The sequence below is a fragment of the Panthera leo genome, chromosome C1 (assembly GCF_018350215.1).
Source record: "Panthera leo isolate Ple1 chromosome C1, P.leo_Ple1_pat1.1, whole genome shotgun sequence".
In the NCBI taxonomy this organism is placed as follows: domain Eukaryota; kingdom Metazoa; phylum Chordata; class Mammalia; order Carnivora; family Felidae; genus Panthera; species Panthera leo.
In genome coordinates this window covers 12,472,051-12,496,272 of record NC_056686.1, presented here as the reverse complement: position 1 = coordinate 12,496,272, position 24,222 = coordinate 12,472,051, and the positions used below count along the sequence as shown (strand labels likewise).

The 24,222-nt window shown below is 58.3% G+C and overlaps 1 protein-coding gene and 1 long non-coding RNA gene across 9 annotated transcripts in view; one reads left to right on the top strand and one right to left on the bottom strand.

The window, feature by feature from the left end:
• The window catches only part of ARHGEF10L (Rho guanine nucleotide exchange factor 10 like), a 141,475-nt gene that overhangs the window by 73,926 nt on the left and 43,327 nt on the right, over positions 1 to 24,222 (bottom strand). For 2 of the 7 annotated variants that reach the window (XM_042954239.1, XM_042954240.1), the window contains exons 5-9: positions 12,977 to 13,068; positions 10,906 to 10,989; positions 7,290 to 7,459; positions 6,926 to 7,021; positions 1,806 to 1,922 (exon numbers count right to left, since the gene is read on the bottom strand). In XM_042954239.1, the coding sequence (XP_042810173.1) occupies positions 1,806 to 1,922; positions 6,926 to 7,021; positions 7,290 to 7,459; positions 10,906 to 10,989; positions 12,977 to 13,068 (559 nt within the window). The remainder of the gene's footprint in view (positions 1 to 1,805; positions 1,923 to 6,925; positions 7,022 to 7,289; positions 7,460 to 10,905; positions 10,990 to 12,976; positions 13,069 to 24,222) is intronic. The other 5 variants (XM_042954241.1, XM_042954242.1, XM_042954244.1 and 2 more) reach the window with 3 other exon arrangements.
• Positions 64 to 3,191, top strand: LOC122228849. Of its 2 annotated transcripts, XR_006206771.1 has the most exons (4): positions 64 to 1,037; positions 1,176 to 1,284; positions 1,383 to 1,733; positions 1,902 to 3,191. It is a non-coding gene; the product is annotated as an uncharacterized LOC122228849 (long non-coding RNA). The 2 variants fall into 2 exon arrangements; XR_006206770.1 differs by lacking the exon at positions 1,176 to 1,284 and having other exon boundaries at positions 70 to 1,037.

Here is a 24,222-nt window from a genome sequence, read left to right as displayed (position 1 = left end):
CCACATGACTATCATAATGGGCAGTGCAGTTCTAGAACACTCTCTCCTTCCTGAAACTCTCTGCTGAAGGCGGAAAGCACTCCCCTGGGGGGCTCTGGTCCCTGCTATCACCTTCCTCCAAGCAAAGCCCCTGGTCCCCAGTGGAAGGGCCCGGAGCAGCGGGCTTGCCAAAAACCCATGGGGCGTGAGGCCTGGGGCACGGGGTGGTGGTGGCTTTTCAGGAACAATGCTGACTTCTGGAAACACCCCTCGCCCCCCCACACCCCGCAGGAGGAAGGGGAAGTCCCCTGGGGCCTCCCTGCATGGAAATGGTAAAATTCTTCAGTAGTGGTTCTTGGCTTCTAGGAGTGGGGCTCGGGGGTCAGAAACACCTGTGATAATCTAAGGAGAATCACGGATGTCCGACCCCAGAAACTACACAGAGACGCTCGTCCTCCTCTGGGGGTTGGGAGGGGTCACAAGCCCCAGATTGGAAACCTCTGCTCTGAGCCCAGTTCCTTCCCGGAAGAAAGCTGGGGCAGGCGGCTATCCTACAAACTCCTACTTCTCTTGCCGTTTTCCTGGGCAAAGAAGAGCAGCAAATGAACACCCCGGAAGGTGTCCCCACCATCAACCGCGGTGCAGAGGCTGGACCAGGCGTCTGACTCCAGGGTCACAGCCGGGGCAAGAACAGTGGTCATAAGAATCTTCCCTTCAAGGCTCCCTCTCCTCTCTGGGCCTTCGCCTTCTGAGAAGTTAAACCTGCCCCCCTCAGGTCACAGGCCCCCCAAGGCGTGTTTATATGAACTATAAAGTGCCTCCCCTCCCCCGCCATCTCCTCCTCCTCCCCCCCCTCCCCCTCCCCCTCCGGGGAGGCCTCGGGTTCTGATGAAACAGGATGTGGCACAGGATGGACAGCAGACCCAGGTTTGAATCCCGGCTCTGCCACCGACCAGCGCTGTGACCATCAGCCAGTTACTTCTCTCCAGCCTCGCTGATGCTAAATGACAGCAGTAAGACAGCTGCCTCCCCGGATGCCCTGGGGACAAAACAGTCAGGTGTGTAAGTAATAGTGGCCACCAGCCACTGAGCTCTTAGGTCACACCAAGCACAGCACTGAGCACCTTATAGATCTGAGCTCACCTAATCTTTACATCTACCAGGGGGCTGGTACTGTTAATGCCCCCATTTCACAGGTGAGGAAACCGAGGCTCAGAGAGGTCAAGAGACCTGCCCGGGATCACAAAGAGAGGAAGTGGTGGGACGGGGATTCAGAGCCAGGCCTGCAGGCCTCCACAGCACATAGTAGGTGCTCAACTAAGAGAAGTTCCTGCTGTCGGTGTCATCATTATCCAGAAGTCTGGGTCTCATCTAAGACCAAGGTGTTGTGATTTCTCCTACAGACTTCCTTACCCTGGATCTCTCTGAATGGCTCAGGGCGGGAGGAATGTTCAGCATCACTCACTAAGGCTCACATCTCTCCAGGCGTCACCCAAACCCACCGCCACAGTTACCGAATTTGCAGATTCCTGGGCCTCGGTCCAGACCTACAGAATCAGCATCTCTGGGGGTGCAGCCCAGGAGTCTGCATTCTCCAAAGCACCCAGGTGATTCTGAGGACCCCAGAGTTTGCAGACCGCCCCAGCCCAGCCCAGCCCACCCCCCAGGAATTCTGGCACAGTGACAGTTTCACTCGGAGAGAGAGGCGAGAACGTGGAAAGGAGCGGGTGCCGGCACCACCGGTCCCGGCACAGGTGCGAGAGGCGGCCAGGCTCCAGCGTCGGGGCGGGCCCCTGCCAGGCCGCCGGGGGACAGACAGACAGTACCTTACAGTCGTACTTGTGCTTCAGCGCCTGCACGTCTCTCCCCCCGGCTCTTAAAGCCAAGATGTCTCTCTTAGTCCTGGCGTATCTCTCCTTTAGCCTAGTCAGGTCTGGAGAAAGCTGGAGCCCCCAAGCAGCCAGGCAGAAGGAGAGCAGGTGCGAGGAGCAGGCGGGACGGGAGGACACAGACAGGACAACAGAGGAGAAAGGAGACCATGTGAGGTGGGACGTGGGGCCTGGGGATGGCTCCCGCCGGGGATCGACTCCAGCAGCGTCCCACCCCAACGCGCAGGCAGCGGGGGCTGGGAGTCCTGGCTGCTGGGGGGCCAGGGGCAGGGGACCAGCCGGCCCCGCTCAGAGAAGGGGAACAGTGCCTAGAGGACAAGGACTGTGTCTCAGGCATCCCCCCATATGCCAGGGGCCAGCGAGGGGCTGGTGACACAGGAGGTCCTTGCCAAGTTTGTGAGATGGATGGATGGGCAGGTGCGTGGGCAAATGCACAGGAAGACGGGCGAATGGACAGAGAGCTGGTTGGACAGACGGATGGACTATAAACAGAGGGATGAGTGGTTGGATGGACAGACAGAAAAATGGCTGGATGAGCAAATGGATAAACTTGGCTGGAAGACTGCAGATCTGGGTAAATGGACGGACAGATGAACAAGAAGACGGATAAAAACCCGGGGGGACCAGGGGACGGATGGAAGCAGTGCCGTGCCGGTAAATATTTAACACGCGCTTCTCCAGGAAATAGACCCCTGCTTTATTGGCTTTCCACAATGTCACTACGCCACCGTGGCGAATTTCAAACCACTAGTGTGACGTCGCTGAATGCGGAGTCAGAAAGAGCGCGCAATTGGTTCCTAGTTCTCCTGAGCTAGGAAGAGCAGACTCTGGCACACCGCTGCAGGAAGGAGCGGGCAAACAGAGCAAGGGATGGACGGATGGACGGACGGATGGACGGAGGGCCGGTGGGCGTCTGGATGGAAGGAGGGGTGGCTGACTAGCTTACACGCCACCTGGGAAGATGGATGGATGGATGGAGAGACAAACACAGACATTCAAACGCGTGAGCTGTGTGAGCAACACTGACATCCAGTGAAGCATTCAGAACGCCAAGAAGGTACTACTTCCGGAGTAGACCAGGAAACGGACCATGAGCAAGAGCGCTGGAGGCAGGCGGGCCTGGGTTTAAGTCGCCACCCCCTGCTCACTAGCTGGAATAGTGTCTTCACCTCTCGGAGGGACACCTTCCTCACTGGGAAAGCGGCCCGGATGATAACCACTTCACAGAGTTACTGAGAAGATGGAATGGGAAATACGTGTAGACCCCAAGACTTAGCAAGCGCTCAAAACATGGAAGCTAGTATTACACTATCTTTCAGATTATAAGTGCTCAATATTTGTTGAATGGGTGGATAGTTGGTAGGATGGATGGATGGATGGATGGATGGATGGATGGATGGAAGGATGGAAGGATGGAAGGATGGATGGATAAACGGATGGATGAACGGATGGATGGATGGATGGATGGATGGATGGATGGATGGATGGTTGGATGGAGGGAGAAATGCAGGGATGGATGGATGGATGGATGGTTGGATGGAGGGAGAAATGCAGGGAGGGATGGATGGATGGATGGATGGATGGATGGATGGACGGATGGTTGGATGGAGGGAGAAATGCAGGGATGGATGGATGGATGGATGGATGGATGGATGGATGGATGGAGAAATGCAGGGATGGATGGATGGATGGATGGATGGATGGATGGATGGATGGACGCATGGATGGATGGATGGTTGGACGGAGGGAGAAATGCAGGGATGGATGGATGGATGAATGGATGGATGGATGGATGGATGGATGGACGGATGGATGGATGGATGGTTGGATGGAGGGAGAAAAGCAGGGATGGATGGATGGATGGATGGATGGATGGATGGATGGACGGATGGTTGGATGGAGGGAGAAATGCAGGGATGGATAGATGGATGGATGGATGGACGGATGGATGGAAGGGAGGGAGGGAAGGAGGGAGGATAGAAGGAAGGATGCTTGGATGGATGAATAGATGGGTGCATGGATGCACGGACAGAAGGACGATGTGTGTTCTTTCAAATCTTGTGTGATGTTGAGTTGTATACCACTTACTGGCTGCATGACCCTAGCCATATCATTTAGCCTCTCTACACTTCTGTGTTAGGGTCTCTGATCAATACCATGAGACTCTTAATCCAAATAACACCAACCACTTTAGGGTATCAGGAAAATCACAGGAAACCGCTTTGTAAACTGTACCACACTATGCAGAGGCTCTCTATTGTCAATGCAAAGAAATCGCAGGACAGGGGGCACCTGGGTGGCTCAGTCGGTTAAGCGTCCGACTCGGCTCAGGTCATGATCTCGCGGTCCGTGAGTTCGAGTCCCGCGTCGGGCTCTGTGCTGACAGCTCAGAGCCTGGAGCCTGCTTCAGATTCTGTGTCTCCCTCTCTCTCTCTGTCCCTCCCCTGCTCGTGCTCTGTCTCTCTCTGTCTCTCAAAAATAAATAAATGTTTAAAAAATTTTAAAGGAAAAAAAAAGAAAGAAATCGCAGGACAGGGATCCTTCTGAGAGTTACTCAGACTCCCCACAACTGGAGAGAGGCTGGGGTTTGTCCTGAGCCCTGGTTCACCTGTAAATTGACACAATAAAATCATAAAACCCCTGGTTTTGCACTTCCCCTCCCCCTCTCTCGGGATTAGAAGAACCCGGATCAGAGATCAATTGCACACTGGTCTGGTCTGAGCAGGGGAGTGAGCAAGGCTGAGGTCAGAGGTCAGAGCTGGCGTTTCTGCCCAGTGCCCTGGCCAGCTGGATCATGGTAACCTTAATTATGAAGAGGTCACAGTCAGGAAAAGGAAAAATCCAATGCAGCCCAATCCACAACTGGTTAGGAAAAAAAAAAAAAAAATCCCAAGGACCATGGGTGGCCATCAGCAGGTACTTATTAACATAATGGGACCAGGCCCCTGCTTACATCTGGGTCAGGTGCTTCTGAGGGGGTCCCTCTGCAGACCCCTCGGTCACTTTCTTTGGCAAAAATCCACCTGCTGAGGGCTGGCCTTCTAAGACACCTGAAGCAGGGACAGCTTGCAGCTGGACGGGAAGCTAGGCCCCCGTGAGACTCCAAGGACAGGGCAAAACACCACCAGATCTCTGCGGCCCCATGCCCCACAGCACACACAAGACACGGCCAAGCAGCGGTGGCCCCAGAACGTTCAGCCACGGCGGTGCCAGGCACGGAAGCAGGTGGGCCCCAAGCGGCCCAGGAGGGCAGAGCGCAGCAGGCAAGGTGCCAAAGGAAAGGTCCCTCCACAACCCTCACCTCCCTGGGGGCCTGCTGTCTGGGGAACAGGCAGGCCGTGGCCCGCAGCCAGACAAAAAGTCCTCCCGGTTAGAAATTCCAAGAACTCTGCCCCACTGTTTGTCTGCTGACGAAGGGTCCAAAGCCCCTCGCTTGAGGGTCTGAGGGACAAGAGCTAATGGTCGGCCCCCAGAGACTCCTCCCCTGGGGCCCGGCCATGGTGAGGGCCAGCCCAGGGAGGGGGCGCCTGGGTGGCTCGGTCGGCTGAGCGCGAGACTTCGGCTCAGGTCACGATCTCACAGTTTGTGGGTTCGAGTCTCACGTGGGGCTCTGTGCTGACGGCTCGGAGCCTGGAGCCTGCTTCGGATTCTGTGTCTCCCTCTCTCTCTCTGCCCCTCCCCTGCTTTCACTCTGTCTCTCTCTCTCTCTCTCTCTCTCTCAAAAAGCAAATAAACATTTTTTAAAAATTTAAAAAAATAATAAATAATTAATTAATTAATTAATAAAAAATAAACTTGAAAAAAAAAAAAGGCAAATTGCCAGGCTTCCCCCCACCCCCAAACCATGAGCCGGAGTCCCTGGGAGTGAGGCCCTGGCATCTGCGATTTCAATCAGCTCCCCTCGTGGTCCCGATGCTTATATAAGACTGAGCACCAGCACTGGGAAGCCCAAACTCAGCATCTCCACACCTCCTGCCCTCTGAGAAATGTGTGGCAGGGGCCTGGGAAAGTGGCCCAGGGGGATCAGGAGGGACAGCCAGAGGCTGAGAACAAGGGCTGGCCCAGGCCTCGAGCTCCCCCTGCCCGCACCCTGAGAAACGACTGGGCACAGGGTAGGTATCATAGACGCTTAACTTTATCCTAGCGAGATACCAAGGCCATCTTCCGTGGCCCGGCCCACGGAGGCCCGGCCACAAGACCACATTCGAGAGAGACCTGCTCTGCCCCCAAGCCCCTCGAGGACTCGTAGGCGTGGGTGCCGCTCTGGCCGGCAGCCTTCCCCCAGAGGGGTTCCTCAAACTCCGAAAGGGGCAGGATGCACTAGGAAAGACATGGGGTGCCATAACCCCAGCCTAGTCCTGGGGCCCCTGCCTTCTCCCTGCACCACCTTTGGGTATCTGTCATGTGCGACTTTTCACAAAGAGGCTGAGAGGGACCCAGTCACCTCCGGTTGGGCAGGGCCTGCCTCTAAGAAGTGGTTCCCATTAAACCCCAAATCTCAGCATGGCTAGAATCTGCTTTCTGCTGGCTTCTGTAGAACAAACGGGAGGAGCAGTCTGTCTCAGGAGGAAGCAGTCCGTCCTCCTCTCGGCTTCCGGCTCCTTCCACGAAGCCAGCAGAATGAACCCTGTTCCAGGCAGAAACCAACGCACGGATGGCATCTCAAAAGACCTCAGAGGGGCTCAGTAGGTTGAGTGTCTGACTTGATTTCGGCTCAGGTCATGATCTCACGGTCGGGGGACTGAGGCCTGCGTGGGACTCCACACTGGTGGCACGGAGCCTGCTTGGGATTTTCTCTCTCTCTCTCTCTCTCTGTCCCTCCCCCACACTCTCTCACGATAAATAAATAAGCTTTTAAAAAAAAGATTTATAGTACATAAATTAAATAAATCAATAAAAGACCTTGGAAAGAGCCCGTGTCTTAGCCACACAGCACCCACCCCCCCGCCCCTCCGACCTTGCTCACTTCCCCAGGGCAGAGGAAGGCACGGGTCTAGGATGGCTCTGAGAATTGCATACAGTGGGGCAGGGAGACCAAAAGGATCTGATCTAAGTACCAACTCTAATCGGCCGGCGGGGCTGCCTGGAACCTGTGTTGAGGAGGCTTCTGAAGTCTGATGTGAGCCCAAGAACATGGTGGTCCTTGCCAGGGTCTGCCGTAGGAAAGGGGTGTGGAAGCACCCGTGCCAGGTGCTAACCACACCCAAGCTGGGTTCAGGGCTCTCCATAGTCAAACGGCAATGCCGGGGGGTCGCTTCCTATGCTTGGGGTACCCGGGCCACCGCCCCTCTCACTGTACATTCCTGGGGGCGGGGGGGTTCCCTAACAGGATACGAGCCTGAGGCCAACCCTTCCCACCCTCCTCACCCCCTCCCCAGGGGGTCCCGGAGTCCTGGCCGGGTGAGAGGTGCCCACCCTTACCTTGGGCTGAAAGGACACTCGGTGCTTGGCGGGCTCGGCCTCTGGCTTGGCCTCCTCCCCCGAGTCCTCACTGTAGCTCTCAAACTCACTGGAGCTCCAGCCTAGGTCCTCGGGCTCCCTGGGCGCTCCGTCCCGATGCACATCCTCGTAGAGCAGGCTCCTCTCCGCCCCTGCAGGCCAGGGAACAGGGCTGGTGAGGGGAGGCCCCGGCACCAAGGCCACCAGACCCGATTTCCGACCCAGGCAGGCAGGTGGGGCTCCGCCCCCACTTCCCGGTCCACAGAGCAGGGGTGAGGACCACACAACATCCACCTGGTAAGCGAGGAGGACACGAGAAAGACCGGAGAGGCACAAGAAACGTGTCGGGAACGCAACAGGCTCCTTAACCCCCTCCCCCCACGCCTCAGTATTGCTCTTCTGGGATCTGAGTGCTCATCCTGGGCCTCGGGGCATGTTTCAGTGGGAAAGACAAGACCTAGAACCAAGTCCTGAATCGGGCCTTCAGCTCCAGCCCCAGCATCCTCGGGGTGGGGGGGGGTGCAAAATGGAAATTGTCGGGAAATCTGAGTTTCCCGTGCAGGTCCAGAATGGCCCAGTAGGGGGCGCGCCAGGCCCAGCGTCCAGGAGTGTTCCCTTGTCTTCCAAAGCCCCACTGGAGAAGTGGGGGACAAAGAGCTGAGAGTCCACTGGCCAGGAGAAACAGGTCCCCTCAGGGGCCTGGGTACTCCCAGGGTCCCTGTCAAATCCGGAGTGAGATGCTCAGCTTTGAGGCTGAGGTGGGAGCGCTGCTGTCCAGGTAACCCCAGGTCTCCCATCCCGAGACCTTGGCCTTCGCTCCCACCCCTCTGGGCTGCACTTCCTGGCCTGCCACCTGAGGGAGAACCGAACTGCAGGCCTCACCGAGGCCAGACCCCCAAAAAGCGCACCAATATGAAAAAGCCTTTGTCAACGCACAAGAAATACAGCACTGGGAAGGGTTTTTTCAAAAAATCTGCTCAGAACAGGGAGCTTTGGTTATCGCAGACCTCTCTGCAAAAATGGCGACAACAATAAGCCAGAAAAGGTCGAGTAAATAAAATATGAACCAAAAGGTCTAGCAAAGAGTGTAGCACATGGCAGGCGCTCAGCAAAGAGCAGCTGATCCTTGCTTTGGGGTGGGGGGGAGTGTCTGCGTGGGCCCGGGAATCATCCCACTGACCCCAGAGCCCCTACCGGAAAGCTGGGCAGTGTGGGGTCTGGGAGACTGTCACCCAAAGAACAGACACACTGAGGCTTAGCGGGGGGCTCTGGTCTCAGGATGAGGAGGGAGCGTGAGGTTATTTTTAAGCAAAAGATAATAGTAACTAACGTCTCCAGGGACAGGAGCAGCTGGTAACCAGGCTATGACCTTTACAAGACTGGGTCGACTGTCTTATTACCGCAGCGGAGGCCCGATGACCGGGGAGTAAAGGGGCAGAGCCCAGTTCTTGGGGCTCCCTCTGAGGAAGAACCCAGGCAGCACCTCGAATGCCCACCTCCCCACGCTTCCATGAGCTGCCTTCTATGAGGCCGGCTAACCTGACCACCTCCTGGGCTCATTTCGAAATATTCTCTCCAGTGGAGACAGTGCCACCAGAGTCCTGAGCCTGGGCCAAAGCCTCAGCCTTCAGGGGCCTCACAGGGGTCCTGGCTCCCACCCTCCGCTTCCCGGGGCCTCGGGCTTCACGAACGGCTTCCCTCTGCAAAGCACGGACCACCACCGGCTCAGTGCTCTGTGTCAATTACCTCACGGCAAACTCACAAGCCCAGGATGCAGCTGTGATTGTCCCAAATTTACAGATGCGTCAACTGAGGTCCAGAGATAGGAAGCGGTTCTCTGATGTGACACTCCCCAGAGCTTCAGAATGACAGTCCATGAGGTCAGGATGATATTCTGATGTCATATGAAGAAGCCAAGGCCCGAAGGCACGGAGCTCTGTGCCCTAATCGGCGGCAGAGCTGGGATTTGAACCAAGGGCTGCGTGTGCGGCCTGCTGCTCAGCTGACAGCCTCCTCTCCCGTGCCCACTGAGCCCACATCGGTCCGTGAAGGTCAGTGCTGGGCCCTGGCAGACGTGGTAACGACAGCACCATCGTTTGTGCAGCGCACCTACCGAGGGCCAGCCCTGAGCTGACCCCCCGCTGAGGGCCAGCCACAGCCTCCTGGGACTCACCCTCCCGAAGCCGTGAGGGTGGGGGCCCTCGGATGGGTGTCACGGTCCCCCACTCGAAGGCTCAGGAGCTGATTCCCAGGCTGCCTGCTTGTAACCACCTCGGGGTCAAGTGCAGGATGGCGTGTCAGTGATCCCTGTTCAGTGAAGATCCCTGTTCAGCCAAGTAATGTGTTGCTTGATTTGATTCACGCGGGAAGACAGCCCAACAGGGCTAAACAATGGACTGCGGCCACTCAGGACCTTCGGCAAGACCCCACTGCCTCCCAGTACAGCGTGCCCTTCCCCCTCCTCTCCCTGGATTCAAAGCCCAAGCACCTCCGGGACTTGCTAAAGGGATGTGCATAGCATCAGCCCACCTGCCCCTGCCCCTGGAACAGGAGTCAGGAGCATGGCTGTGGGCGCCCTGGGGCCTTGTGGTGCTACCCGCGTGTCTCCCCCATTGGACTACGCACAGCCCAAGATGGTGACGGCCACCCCTGTCAGACTAGAAGCCCCTCAAACACGGGCTTGTGATCTGGAGTCGGTGTCGTAACCTCTCAGATGCAACTGTCCCCGGGAGCCACTGGGCCTGCCGTGCTGACCTCAGGGGGTTGACAGACCGGTGGGAGCAAACGCGCGTCATCGGTCATAAGAGGCCACCCAAATCCTCCCGGGGCAGGGGACAGAGCAGCGGACTTGGAGGCAGAATAACCAGGTTCAAATCCCAGCTCTGCCTGTAGTTTCCTCGTCTGGACATTGAGGCCACGATACCCCAAATCAAAGTTTCTAAGCAGATTCCAGGAAACCAACCAACCACGAAGAGTCGCTACCCCGATGTGTTTGGGCAAAGGCGGCTCTGACCGTGAAGTTACTAACCATCCCTTCTCCCTGGATCTGAGTGATGCTCTCTCCTGCTGGGTGACTGACTCTATGCTGGGGGGCGGTTGCGGGGGGGGGGCAGCTGGGGCAGACTTACCCCCACCCCACCCTGCTTCCTCTCTACAGCCACAATCCACCCCCCCCCCCCCACCGGCCTCCCTGGGCCCAGAGCAAGCAAGGCACAGGCTTTCTAGAGCCCTCTCTGCCTCAGCGGTCAGGTTTAACGAGCTGCCCTTCTCCCCAGCAGCCCTGGGAAGCCCAGGACTATACCACCCCGTTCTCCCGAGGCAGGAATGGAGGCTTGGGGAGGTGAAATGCCAGGTCCGGCCTCGCCGCCAGGGGGTCCCAGCAGCCAGCCGGGGGTCCCGAAGCCCAACCCCGCCCAGCCCCGGCCTGGCCACGCCCCCAGCTGGCACCATGCTCTCCCAGGACGACCGGAGGTTGGTGAAAGCTGGAGGCAGCGGCCAGGGCCGGGTGGGGTGGGGAGCCAAACAGAAGACGACCCTTCCCAGGCCCTGCCCCCCGGCCCGTCCCCGAAGGCGGCACGGAAGCGCGGAGGAGGCCTACCGGGTTGATGGGCATCCAGGTTCTCGCAGGGCACGTCGTCGTAAATCACATCTTCTTCCAGGGCGGGGAAAGTGAATCGGTCGACTGGGAGCGAAGGGAAAGGACAAGAGCGCTAGGGGCGGAGGCGGCTGCCGGGCTGCCAGCGGGACTGCGCCAGCCGGCGGCTCCCTCCCGCCGCCCCGCAGCCCTACGGCTGGGCCCGGCCAGCAGCCCTCGGCCCAGCCCCTGGGGAGCCCCTGCCGGCTGCTCTCCTCTCCAAGGACGCGCTTCCGCTGCTTCTCCTGGCCCTCCCCCCCAAGGCACCCTCCTGGCGAGCACGGCAGACCCCCACTTGCCTCCCTGCCACCCACAGGCCTGCCCATCTGGCTAACGCCGCAGCTGCTCGTGGCACCTGCAGGGAGCATGAAGCCGACCCTGCGCCTGTGCCCTGGGGCCCCGGGGACATCTTCAGGGGCCCAGAAGCCCTCACGGGACTTACCCGAAAGGAACTACCTCCCACCCAGAGGTGGCCGGGCAAAGCAGCCCTACTGAGGACAGGGAATGGGGGGAGGGGAGTGGATTTGGAGAGTGGGGTTAAGGAGAGGCCCCCCCCAAAACTCAGCCAGCAGGATCCTGACTGCTGAAGAATTCAGCAAACGAACACATCCCTCTGCTAGTATTTTGCTGGGCTGGAAGGGGGCAGGGCAGGCGCGCACTCTGCCCCTGTTAGCAGCTACCGGGATGGACACATTAAGGAGGTCTCCCCTCAGGGCGCCTGGGCGGCTCAGTCGGTTAAGGTTAATAAGCCCCTGACTTCGGCTCAGGTCACGATCTCACTGTTCGTGAGTTCGAGCCCCGCCTGGGGCTCTGTGCTGGCAGCTCAGAGCCCGGAGCCTGCTTCGGATTCTGTGTCTCCCTCTCTCTCTGCCCCTCCCCTGCTCGCACTGTGTCTCTCTCTGTCTCTCAAAAATAAACATTAAAAAAAAGGAGGTCTTCCCTCAAAACTGTGTGCCCAACCTCTGCCCTCTTTAGGGGTGTGCCCCCCTCCACAGAGCCAGGGTTTGGAAAACCAGTCCCCACCCTGATGGGAGCCTGTCTTCGCCCCATCGCCCTTCGCAGAAGACACAGGACCAGACGGGCTCTGAAATCCCCACGGTCCTAACTGCAGTGCTTCTGGCTGTCCCGGGGCCCCCGGGGCCCCCGGGGCCCCCAGAGCCTGGTCAAGCCTCACCCTCGACCCCCTCCTCCACCCCCATACGGACTCTGTTTCCCACATGGCTCTGAGACCTGCTCACCTCTCTTCAGGTCCCTAGTTCTGGCCATCAGCCTCCCCACTGGGCTGCAGGCACCCCACCCTGTCTTATGGCTTTGCCCCCACCCCACAGCATCTCCGGCTCCCCTCTCGTGGTTCCCTGTTGCCTTCGGAAAAGCACGGCTGGACGGCCCCAGAAGGAGCTGGGGACATGCAGCCTCACCTCGCCCCAATCACCCCTTGGATGCTACCCTCCGTCACACCAAGGCCGTTGCTTCCCAGGGTGCCAGATGTCCCCCCTCCACCCTGGGGCTGGGGGGGACTGGGGCTCCTGCACAGGTGGACCCTGCCTGGATGCTCTCTCCCTGAGCCCTGCTCCCGCCTCTCTGCCTTCAGGACTCTCAGGTTCTCCTCACTCCCGCCTCCCCCTCCTGGCACCTTGCCCTCTGCAAGGTGACCTCCTGCCTACCTGGTGGCTTCTGCTCCCGAGAGGGACCTCGTCTTGGGCAGCAGGGCACCCCACTGCCAGCCCATCCGCCCTGCTGTAGGAGCTTCTGGGTATTTGGGGGAACAGATAAGCGGTCAAACACACGATCTACTCCTGGACCATGGCTCCCATCGGGCAGGAGATGGGGGCAACTCCCAGGCATGGGCAGCGGCCGGCCCCCCTCAGAGCTGCCACCAAGCCTGCGGCAGCCCACCCAGGGAGGACGTCCCCGTGGCACGGGGGAGCCCACATCAGCCCTCTGGGCCTGAGGAAGGGGCTCTAAGGTTATCACGGTACCACCTTCCTGAGCTAAGATGAGGTTTGGGGGGGGAGGGGGGTATGGGGGCACTTACTCCGGCGAGAGCTCTTCCGCTTCCAGCTGGAGCGCCGGACCCCGGAGAGAGCAGCACCCACAGCATCCCCGTTGCTCACCACCGGTGGTACCCTGCGGGCCAAGAAACAGAGTCAGGGAGCCAGCGGGGACAGGGACGGTGCCGCTGAGCAGGGAGGGACGGGACGGCCGGCTCCTCGAAGCCTCTGGTAGCCCCTCACCAGGACGGCAGGGTGCATGAGGTGCAGGGGCGGGGGGCTGAAGCCCAGGAGCCCCTGGCCCCCAAAGCCGTGAGTCAGGAGAGCGGCGGAGGCCGCCGCTGGGCTGGCCTTGAACAAGCCCCTCCCCCTCTCAGTTTCCCCATCTTTGGAAAGCACCCTAAGACCCCAGTGCTGAGGGTCAGGTGCCTGGATGCAAGGGCACCCGTCTTTCTTCCGGGGCAGACTCAGTGGGCTGGCCATCGCCCATTCTCCTCTGGGCAAGATGGGGGCTGGGGTCGGGGGACCCCTGCCTCTGTGGGAAACGAGGTCTTGGAAAGCTTCACAAAACCAGGCACGGGACGCAGAACTTCATCCCCCACGACGTGAGGATGGGCCGGACCCGGAGGCCAGCTTCCCGGCCGCAGACACTCAGAGGGAAAACTAGCCAGGCAGCGAAGGCCAGCTCAACCAAGAGGCTGAGTGAACATCTCCCGCGACATCACGCGTGACGCCGTGTACCCCGACGGGATGCGACGAGAAGCCGTCTGTCCTCTGCAGCACTGTAACCCCACGCCCGTAGCCCCAGTCTGATCGCAGGAAGAGCGCCAGACAAACCCAGGCATTCTACAAACCCCTGGCCATGACTCCCCAACACTCCCAAGATCGTGAAAAGCAAGGGAAGAAAGACTACGAAACTGTCACAGACCGGGCTAAACATACAACGAGTACGTGCACAACATGGGAGCCTGGACGGCATCCCGGAACAGAAAAGGGTGTAAGAAGAAAACCTGGCGAGACTCAGATAAAGCCTGGAGTTCAGTGAATGGTCGTGTGCCCGCACTGCCTTCTCACTTGCAAGAAATGTTCCGTGGTCAGGGAGGCTGGGTGGCTCAGCCGGTTAAGTATTTGACTTCGGCTCAGGTCATGATCTCACGGTTCATGAGTTCGAGCCCCGCGTCGGGCTCTGTGCTGACAGCTCAGAGCCTGGAGCCTGCTTCGGATTCTGTGTCTCCCTCTTTTTTCTGACCCTCCCCACTCACACCCTGTGTGTGTGTCTCTCTCTCAAAAATAAACAAACGTTAAGAAAAGAAAAGAAAAGAGAAGGAAAAGGAAAGGAAAGGAAAAGAAAGGAAAAGAAAAGAAAAGGAAAGGAAAGGAAAGGAAAGGAAAGGAAAGGAAAGGAAAAGAAAAGAAAGGAAAAGAAAAGGAAAGAAAACGTTCCGTGGTCGTGTAAGATATTAACCACAGGAAAAACGGGCTGTTGGGTATACCCAACTCTGTATGCTACCCTTGCAACTTTTCTATAAATCTAAAACTATTCCAGGAAGAATGTTGGGGGTTTTTTTTATTTATTTTTTAAGTCCAGCCTCAAAAAACTAAAGGCCACACCTGCCGATCCAGAGGGACCTGAAACGGTCCAAGACAGTAGCCACGGTTGCCAAGAATTGACTGGAATGTCCCCGCACAAGAGCCCTGGGAGGAGGAGGGGAGGCACACATCAGGAGAGTGCAGGAGGAGGGGAGGGAGGAGGCAGCGGAAGGGGTGGGGGGGAGGAGAAGGAAGAGGGGGAGGGAGCACCTCCCAGGAGTAGCCAAGAGGTGAATCCTGCATCCACCTGTGGGCGCTGGGCCCACGGGGGAACCTGGCCACGGTCACACTGCCCGAGTGGCAGAGCCAGACGTGGAGCCAGCTTGCTTGGCCCCGGCGAGGGCTCCTACCCCTGCGGCTCAGGTACGAGAGCACCGACAGCTGTGATGCTGTTAATGTTCTGTCTGTGCCGTCCGGCGAGCCACGCTGCCGGGTGCTTGGAATGTGATGAGTGGAACTTCGTTACTGGAGCTAAGGGGACTAAAGGACTTCACTTTTAGTTCTGTTTCACGGCAAGTAATTTAATTTTAAACAGCCACCCGTGGCTGGTGGCCGCGTACAGGACAGTGCAGGTCTAGGTGACGGGCAGCCCTGGAGAAGCAAATCTTGGCTCACGTTTTACGGCCAGAAGTCAGCAGTGTCACCCCGGGGTGAGGAAGATGGCATATTTCAGTCCAGGGTAGCACTTTCCACGGGCCAGCGAGGGACAGGGCTGGGCTAGACCAGGACGGGGTGCTGGGCTGACGGGAGCCACCTTCCCTTCCCTGACACCTTCCCTTCCCTGCGCCCCCCACCTCCTCAACCCAGAGACATCCTGCAGGTGCTCGGACGGGACCAAACCCGTTCCAGCCCCCGTCCACGCCAGCTTGGCGATTTGGCTCAAAAGTGGCCCAACCACAGACTCTCTCTGCTTCGATATGTTGACCACGGCAGGCGGTGACCATTACAAAGCACCTGTTGCGCGCTTCCCGGTTTGCTTTGTATTTACCGATTTCACTTCGCAAGAACGCAGGCGAGGCAGGCTCTGTAATCCTCATTCTGCACGTGGAGACGCAGACTCGCAAAGACTCCATTTCACTCGCCCAAAGCCGCTCAGTGCATCCGCGGGAACTGGCATCCACAGCCCAGCCCGTCTGCCTACGAAGTTTTATCTTCTTTCAACCAGACCACTTGGAAGTAGACAAGCGGCATTTAGATATTCAACTACATCACATATTTGCTGTGTCATAACGCCACTGAGCCTAGCTTGAGTGTGCAGACTTTTTAAAAGGAAGGAGAGCGGGGCGCCTGGGTGGCTCAGTCGGCTGAGCGTCCGACTTCGGCTCAGGTCACGATCTCACGGTCCGCGGGTCCGAGCCCCGCGTCGGGCTCCGTGCCAACAGCTCGGAGCCCGGAGCCTGCCTCGGATTCTGTGTCTCTCTCTGCCCCTCCCCTGCTCATGCTCTGTCTCTCTCTGTCTCAAAAATAAATAAAAACATTTGAAAAAAATGTTTAAAGGAAGGAGGGAAAGAGCACTGGGCCTATGCAAGTTCAAGTCTCTGTCCAAGAGAAATCCTAACAGCCAGCCCCAAGGCTGCATTGCGATTCAGCCAGAGAACACCCGAGGAGGACCTGGGTGAACTCTGAAGGTGACATCAAAAGGCAGTGGGTATTTTTGGGCGAGGGCAGGCAGCTTTAGGAGGGCTCTGGAAATAATACATGACATACTAAAAGCCGGGAGTGGCTGAAATACGAGCCTCCGGGCTGAGCATCACCGAAACACAGCGAACTTAAGTTTTCATTTTATTTCATTCTACGTCATTTCATTCTAAATAGCCACACGTGGCTAATGGCCACTGTACAGGACAGTGCAGGTCTAAGCCACCTCCACCACCAGAGAAGCTAGTCTGTGCCCCTGGGCTTGGGAATGGGGATCTTCCAGCAGAGAGAAATCACCTTCGTGCCCACCCCTGCTGCCTCCCCGGCTCAGGCAAGCAGAGCGACGGGGAGCCCCAAGGGAGGGAAAAGGCCAGTGCCTTTGGGTGTACAGGTCTTCCTAGGCTGAGCTGGAGACAATCACCCACCCCCTGCCCTGCACTTGGCTGGTGCCTATGCCGTACCCCATGCTGTGTTGAACGCTTGAGACCCCTTGAGCACAAGTGTATGTCTCATCACGACCGTTTTATAGATGAGGAAACTGAGGTTCAGAATGAACCTCCCCCCAAGTCACCTGGTCAGCAAGGCTGAGCTGCAATCTGCCTGCGAAGCCTCGCAGGGGAAAGTACCTCCCGGGCAAGGGAAGCGGAGGACGTGGCAGGAAATGAGGCTGAGGGTACCCGCTCTGCAGTCACCCAGAGGACAGCCTCTCCCAGCTTCTGCCTGGCCACAATTCTCCGTGGGAGCAAACCCTCCCTTGGGGGCCTCCCCAACACTTCAAGATAACCAAAGAGCCATAAAAGTCAACGAGGGGCCACCGTCTCACGCTTATCTGAGCTTCCGGCACTTTCGACGCCTCTCAGCTTGCACCTGAGAAACAGGCCGGCCGCTAACAGGACTCCAGTCTCACGAGGTGACCCCACTGCCACCAGAATGCAGAGGGAAGGAGCCCGGTTCGCGGACAGGAGCGGAGAACAAGGAGTTAGATGGAAACGAGGGGCAGGAGACAGAAGAAAGGACGCCTCTTTGGTCCCCCAACGCCAGTGTCCATTCTCCACCAGACTTAGGCCACCACGCAGCTCCAAGCACCCTCTGTGCCCATCTCCTCGCTATCCAGGGAAAAGCCAGAGATGAGAGGGAAGTGAGTGCCCCGGGACAGCAGGGACCTGCTCTGTCCTGGCCGCCCCATTCCGTCAGCCCCAGCACACAGGGGGCACGATCGATGCAGACGGGTGCCCTCCCCAGCCTGTTTTCGATCACAGCTCCACTCCAGACGATGGCAGTGGCCTCACCCCTGCAGCTGCTGGTCTAGCCCCAGTTTCCCAGTGAATCTCCAGGCACAGCTGATTCCACAGGGTCCCTTCCCCAGGCGCTACGCGGTGTGGAACACCACCCAAACCCTAACGGCCCGAGGATTCCCGCAGGCTGGGTTTGCGCCCTGTGCACACACACACACATACACCCCACGTGCACACACGGGGCATTCCAGGGACTTTTCCAGGGCAAAGTATGAAAAACGCAAAGGAGGAAAGAATCCCCCCTTGGGGAATAGAAAGGACCGGAATACCGACTGCCTTATCAGGCCTTGACAAGAGGGGTTGCCCAGGACGGTCCTACTCAGGGCATCACCCCTCCAGAGAGTCACCAAAACATTAAGTCCAGATTAACCCTGCTACCAGATTTCTCTTCAGCGCTGGCCACTTTCCAGTTTATATAACACATTAAAGCTGGAAGGGCCTTAAAGGTCATCTGGTCAGATGACTCACAGCAGTGGCCCTCGCAGTTGCCCGGGAAGCCCCCAGCAGGTACCGGCCAGGGCCCCGGCCCAGCAGCCCTGAGCTGGTGGTCTGGAGGAGGCCAGGCATCGGCGTTTCTAAACCGCCCGCTGCTTCCCCTGGGCAGCCGGGGTCGGGAACCGGGCTCACGGGCTTGTCGGCGTGTTCTGGGCGGCCAGGACAGTCGACACGTCCTACAGCTACTGTGGAATGGGCCGAATAACGGTTTCTGCTTCCTGTAGCAAGGATTAACGAGACAACCTATCTGCGAGATGGGGCCATGATACCTCCCCGGCAGGGTTCTGGTAAGGAGTAAACAAAGCGAGCACTTAAAACACTTAGCAGGGGGGCTGGCGCTTGATAAATCCTGCCAGTGTGCTACCTCCCTTCCCCACGTTCCCCTCCGTCCCTCCTCCAGTTACAGGGTCCTGGGCTGTGGGTCCCAGAGCAATGCCTCCAACCTGCAGGCACGTGCCTCTTTGCAGCCACAGCCGGGCCGTCCCTCTCCTACAGAAGGGATCAGGGACCCAGTCTGTCTGTCCTCTGCCACCCCCTGAGAGATGAGAAGACGCCAGGGGGATGTCTGGGGGGAAAGAGAACCCCTGACTTGCTATCCATAGCACAGCTCTCACTGGGGACAGAATGCCAAGGCCCCCGGGGACACCCTCCACAGCCACGGATGCTGACACGGCCCCCCCTTACGTTCCGTGTCGCACGCACCCCTCTGACATCTGGAGGGCCCTGGGCTCGGGGGTCAGATCACGGCAGGCACTGTACCCCCCAGCAATAACTTATCAAGAGCCATGTGGGGTGCTGAACAAGAATACAGGCTCTCACAGGAAAACGCTCACAATATGCAATTAGGACAAAGAATGAGCCATGAAACAGCATGTGCAATAAAACCACAGTTCTATAAAAAAAAAAAATATTATGAATACTTGCATATCTGCATAGCAAAGAAGCTGGACAGAAACAAGCGGTGGTGGAATTAAAGCTCGCTTTAGTCTGTCATTTTCTGTACTTTCTAATTTTTCTACGGTAAACATGTATGCCTATTATAAGAAAGCAAAAGCGGAAGGAGGCGCATCTCTGGAAATGCTAAGCAGCCCATTGGCCAGCACGGGTCCCTCATGCCCTGGGGTCAGCCCCAGACAGACCATCGCCCTGTGGGGACAGTGACAAAGAGCCGGCTTGCTGGCCTGGCTGAGCATCCGATCCCTGCATCTCATTTCATCCCCGCCCCCACCACACACACACACACACACACACACACACACACACACACACACACGGCTGCAGCAGCCTGTCTATCTTCCCACTTTACAGACAGGAAGCGGAGGCTTAAGCAGATAAGGCAACCCACGGGTCCCGGGTCACGGAGCTCATGCGTAGGGCGGGCAGGATCCAAACCGGATCCGGGTGGGAGACCTCGGCAGGTTAAACCCCGGTTCTGGAAGCTGACTGGCCTCACCCCCGGCTCTGCCTCATCTCAGCTCTGGCCTGACATTAGGCTGACGCCATGTCCCCTCGGCATCTGGTTCCACATCCGTAAGATGGGGATTATAACAGTGCCCGCCTCCGAGGGGGTCACGAGGATTAATGAGATAAGGCAGGTAAAACTCTTAAAACAGAGCCTGGCATGTGAAAATAATACAGCCTGGCACAGAATGTCAGCGCCCCCTCCCCCCGAGGGCAGGGACTGTCGGCCTGGGTCACTGCAGCGCCGGGCACATCACAGGCATGCCACAAAGACCTGCGAGCTGGAGGCATGGGGGTGAGGGGCAGGGGGTGCCCAGCCAGCCCGCCAGCCAGCGGAATACTGGCCACCTGCACCCCAGCACTGTCCTGCACAGGCAGGGAGGGCTGCGGGGTGGGGGGGGAGGGGGGGAAATCCGTTCCCTCGGCTTTTCCAGGCATGTTCCACGCCAACAGCGTGGCATATTTTCTTTAAAAAAATTTTTTAATGTTTCTTTATTTTTGAAAGAGGAAGACAGAGCGTGAGCAGGGGACGGGCAGAGAGAGGGAGACACAGAGTCCGAAGCAGGCTCCAGGCTCCGAGCCGTCAGCACAGAGCCCGACGCGGGGCTTGAACTCACGAGCCATGAGATCGTGACCTGAGCCGAAGTTGGACACTTAACCGACTGAGCCACCCGGGCGCCCCCAACATGGCATCTTTCAGTCTCTCTCTGACTGGGGTCCCTCCTGCCTGTCTCATAAGGACCCTTGTGGCTCCACAGGGCCCACCTGAATAATCCAGGAGGATCTGCCCCCTCTCAGGTCCTTAACTTACACCTGCCAAGTCCCTCTGTCATAGACAGTAACATGTTCGCGGGTGCTGGGGATTAGGACGTGGCACTCTTTGTGGGGAGTGGGGGGCATTATTCTGCCCGCCACAGCTAGGAGATGCGTGGAACGGACCACATAAAGTCCGTGCACACGTAAACTATTGGTGTTGCACCTACGCCAGGCACCAGGGATGAGAGAGGAAGAAGGCAGCGTCCTGTGGCTGCAGGGATCCAGGGATGGGCTTCACCAGATTCCTGAAAGGGGTACTCAGTGCAATGAATGGGGGTACGTGGGGACCTTTCTTCAGGAGAGACCGTGTGGCTCTTATGCTGGGTACTTTTGTGCTGGTACTTTTATGCCGGGATCCAAAGGCTATAGGTTTCCGGATGTGGAAACCCCTCGTAACCAGAGGTGGGGAGGAGGAAAAACAAAAACAAAAAAAAATACAGCTTTTCCACTTCGGGACTGGCAAGGAGCCAGAGAGAGGTCTCTAATGGAAAAGGGGCCTGGTCCCCATAACCCTGTCACGAGGACATCTTCCTCTGAGGGGCAGTGACCTCTGCCAGGGCTCAGATTTCACACAGAGCCCTCGGAACAGGACGCGGGAGGCTGAGAATGCCCCAGATTTGTAGAAACAGTGAGTTTGAGGGCAAGCCCGGGAGCGTAAACAACCCCAGACTAGGGCTGCAGCCAGTCTATAAAGCCTTGAGTGATAAGCCGGTGACTGACTTCCGCCAGGGAGAAACTCCTCCGGGGCTGGGGGCACTCCAGCTTTGTCCAGCCGTCCCTCCCAAGACCCCCGTACTCCCCACATCCATGAGCCTCAGAAGCCACCGGCCGCCGCCAGGCCCTCCAGTGCCCTGGTTCCATCCGTTCTGTTCAAATGCCGCTTCCCTGTGCCCGGCCGGATCCTCCCAGCACCGGAGGTGTCCAGGGAGGACGGGGAATCTAGCTGCCCCACTGCTTCCCTGGCGTCCAGGCCCAGGTGAGAGCCTCTGACCAGTCCATCTCGTCTGGATACCCAGGAAGGGGCAGGACAGGTGCATCCAGGGAGCCAGTAAGCATCCCTGCAGCCCGGACAGGAGCCAAAAGCCTGACCCAGCAGGAAATACTAAGGCTGCAGGGGGCCCTGTTGGGATGGCAGCAAAACCGGGCAGGAAAAGCAAACAACCCCAGAGGGGGCCGGTGCCCTCAGAGGTAAGAGGCCCCGGGCCTGAGTCCAGGGAAAACACAGGAAGCCAGCGACCCACACGCCCTTGTTTCTAGCAGGCACTGGTGTTCCGGGCTGCTTCGTCAGCCGGACTCCCCCGGCGAGAGCTCGGGGTGCTTGAGTGCATGGGCCTCAAAGTCCACCAGGAAAGGCCAATCCCACAGGCTCCAACAACGGACAGCTAAGCCGCTTCAACTCTAGCCTCCGTTCCTCATCTAAAAAGTGGGCAAGATCAATCATCCCATCTCCCGCGGCTGCGGTGCTGGGAGAGATCAGTTGCAAGATGATGTTAGCTTGCGGTATTAGCTCACCACCACCACCAGCATCAGTGGGACCAGCCACCCAGCCACGGAGATCCTGCCTCCCACCGGCCTCCGTCAGTGCCAGAGTCGAAGCCCGGGCTCCAAATTCCCATTCTCGTCTTCATGGAGACACGGAAAGTTGCCTTTCAGACCCCACTGGTCCTTCTGTCCGCCCACGCCCACAATTCACTCCGCATGATGCCTTCAGGACTCCCCTGGGCCGGGCAGTGTGCTAAGCCAAGAGGACCCGACAGCAAATACAATGCGTGCCTCCCCCACCCAAACCACCAGCGCCCAGGGGAGCCAACGTGCAGGCGGGAAGACATGCCTCCACACCCTTCTACCAGAGGGGAGGGGGCCGCTGGTACTCTGCTCCCCTTTACAGGAAGGGACCTCAGCCAGAATCACGTACAGGCAGTGCCGAGGCCACCCTGCTTGGCCCCCCAAGAGCCGACCGCTCGCAAACTGCTCTCTAAGAACTCAGAGGCAAAGTTAAATCCCCTAGCAGGCAAAATCCTCACCCCAATTAAATACACGCACAATCGGCTCATCCATATGGAACTGGCCACAACCCCCACCATGACCCGAAGCCTGAGGTTCCGGGGCTGCACCTGGAGTCCCCAGCACATCCCTGGAGGACAGCCTGGGTCCAATGCCCAGCCTCTGGTTGGAGAGGCCCAAGGTCCTAGTCTCTGGGCTGAATGAACACGTACCATCTCCGTGTGACCCTGGCCGCCTAACTTCCCTGAGCCTCAGTTTCCCCACCTGTGCCATAGGTAAAGGACAGGGTCTACTTCCTGCAGATGGGAGGCATCAGCGGGAGTGGGCACTTAGCTCAGTGTGCCTGGTACACAGTAAACACGATCATCATCACTGCCGTTAACTTTGCCGCTGTTATTGTGGTTGTTTTCCAGCAACAGATATGTCTCGTGCCACAAGCAAAAGCGTCACCAACGCCGAGCACTTCGAAGGTGGCTCTTGACCAGCAGCAAGGACGGACGAGACCCCGGTTGTTCTCACTCCTTGCGACTGTTGGGCAGGGTGGCCTGACCCTCAAATCACCCCAGGGGCCTCGGCACCGTGCACCCAGAAACACCAGCAGCTCTGTTTACCCCGTAGACGCCCGGCTGCCCCCCTCCGGCCAAGCCGGTGAAGGGACCAGGAAGTCCACAGGCCTAAGTCAGACACGGACCCAGTGCCCCCGCCAGGGTACCCGGACTGCCAGTCAGCCTCAGCCAGCCTCGCCACCGCCCACCCCGCAAGTACGATTCTCCTCCCCGCACAGACTGGGAGAGCTGGGGTAGCTGGTTGCTGAGAGCCCAGTCAAACCCAGGTCGGTCTGACTCCCAGGGTACGGAGCCCAGCCGGCTCCCTCGACAACCAAATCTCAGCCAGGACCCAGAATAACAACAGCAAACACATCCGGGGCGGCCGGCTCATGCCAGCCAGACTGAGCACGGGATCAAGGTTACATGCGCCTCGTGCAAGTCCTGCAAGAGAGTAGATTTATGATCCCCATCTTACCCCTGGGAAGTGAGGCTCGGGACAGGAAGCCACTTGCAGAATGACGCACAGCTAAGCGCAGAGCAGGACTCGAAGCCAGCTCCGCGTGGCTCAGGGCCCGGGCTGCCGGGTGATTCAGGACCCGGACGCCAGCCCTCACTTTACCCACCTCGCTCCTGCCTGGCAGCTGGCCGGCGGGGACGAGGACTGGCCCGCTTCCCTCCCCCGCTGGGGACGAGGGCCCGGATGGGAGTGCGGTGGCTCTGAGGCTGCAGCAACTCCAGGACCTGGGCGGTGACCCCAACTCTGTTGTCAGGAGCCTCCCGAGGCCAGGTAGGCAGAGGGACCATTTCCAGACCCGCAGACAGGGGCCGTGGAGGAAATGCAAGGAGGACTGGTGAAAATGTCCTCCGCTCGGACGTCTGCTTTTTCAAAGCAGCGTCTGCTGAGAGACTACTGTTAGGAAAGTCTAAAGACAAAAAAAAAGGACAGCAAACTTTTTTTCCTCTTTCCCTTAGATAAAAAGGAGGACAGTGATCTGAACGGATTCTTCTCCCAGAGGACTCCAAAGTAGAAAATCACCCCCCAGGCAAGGAGCTGGAAGTGAAGTAAACAGAGACCCGGAAGGGAGGGGTGCCACTGGGAGCAGACAGAGAGCACTGGACGAGGAGTCCGAGGCTGCCGGAGTCTCACCGCATGACCTTGGATAAGTCCTGCCCCCCAATCTCTCCATCCAGGAAACTAAGGGCAGGAAGAGAGGCCCCTGAGGACTCCGGCCAGGACCGAGGCTCTGCAGAGGGCTTTGCCCAGTCAGGGAACTCAAAGGTGACATTTATTCAAGCCAAGTGTTGGCAAGACTCACCGGGCAACCCAGGCCCAGCCCCAGAGGCTGAGGCACTGAGCGCACAGTCTCCGTCCCTCGGGCCCCATCACTGGGAACACCCAGACAGGAGGCGGAGTAGAAGCAAACGTTTACAAGGTGCATATTT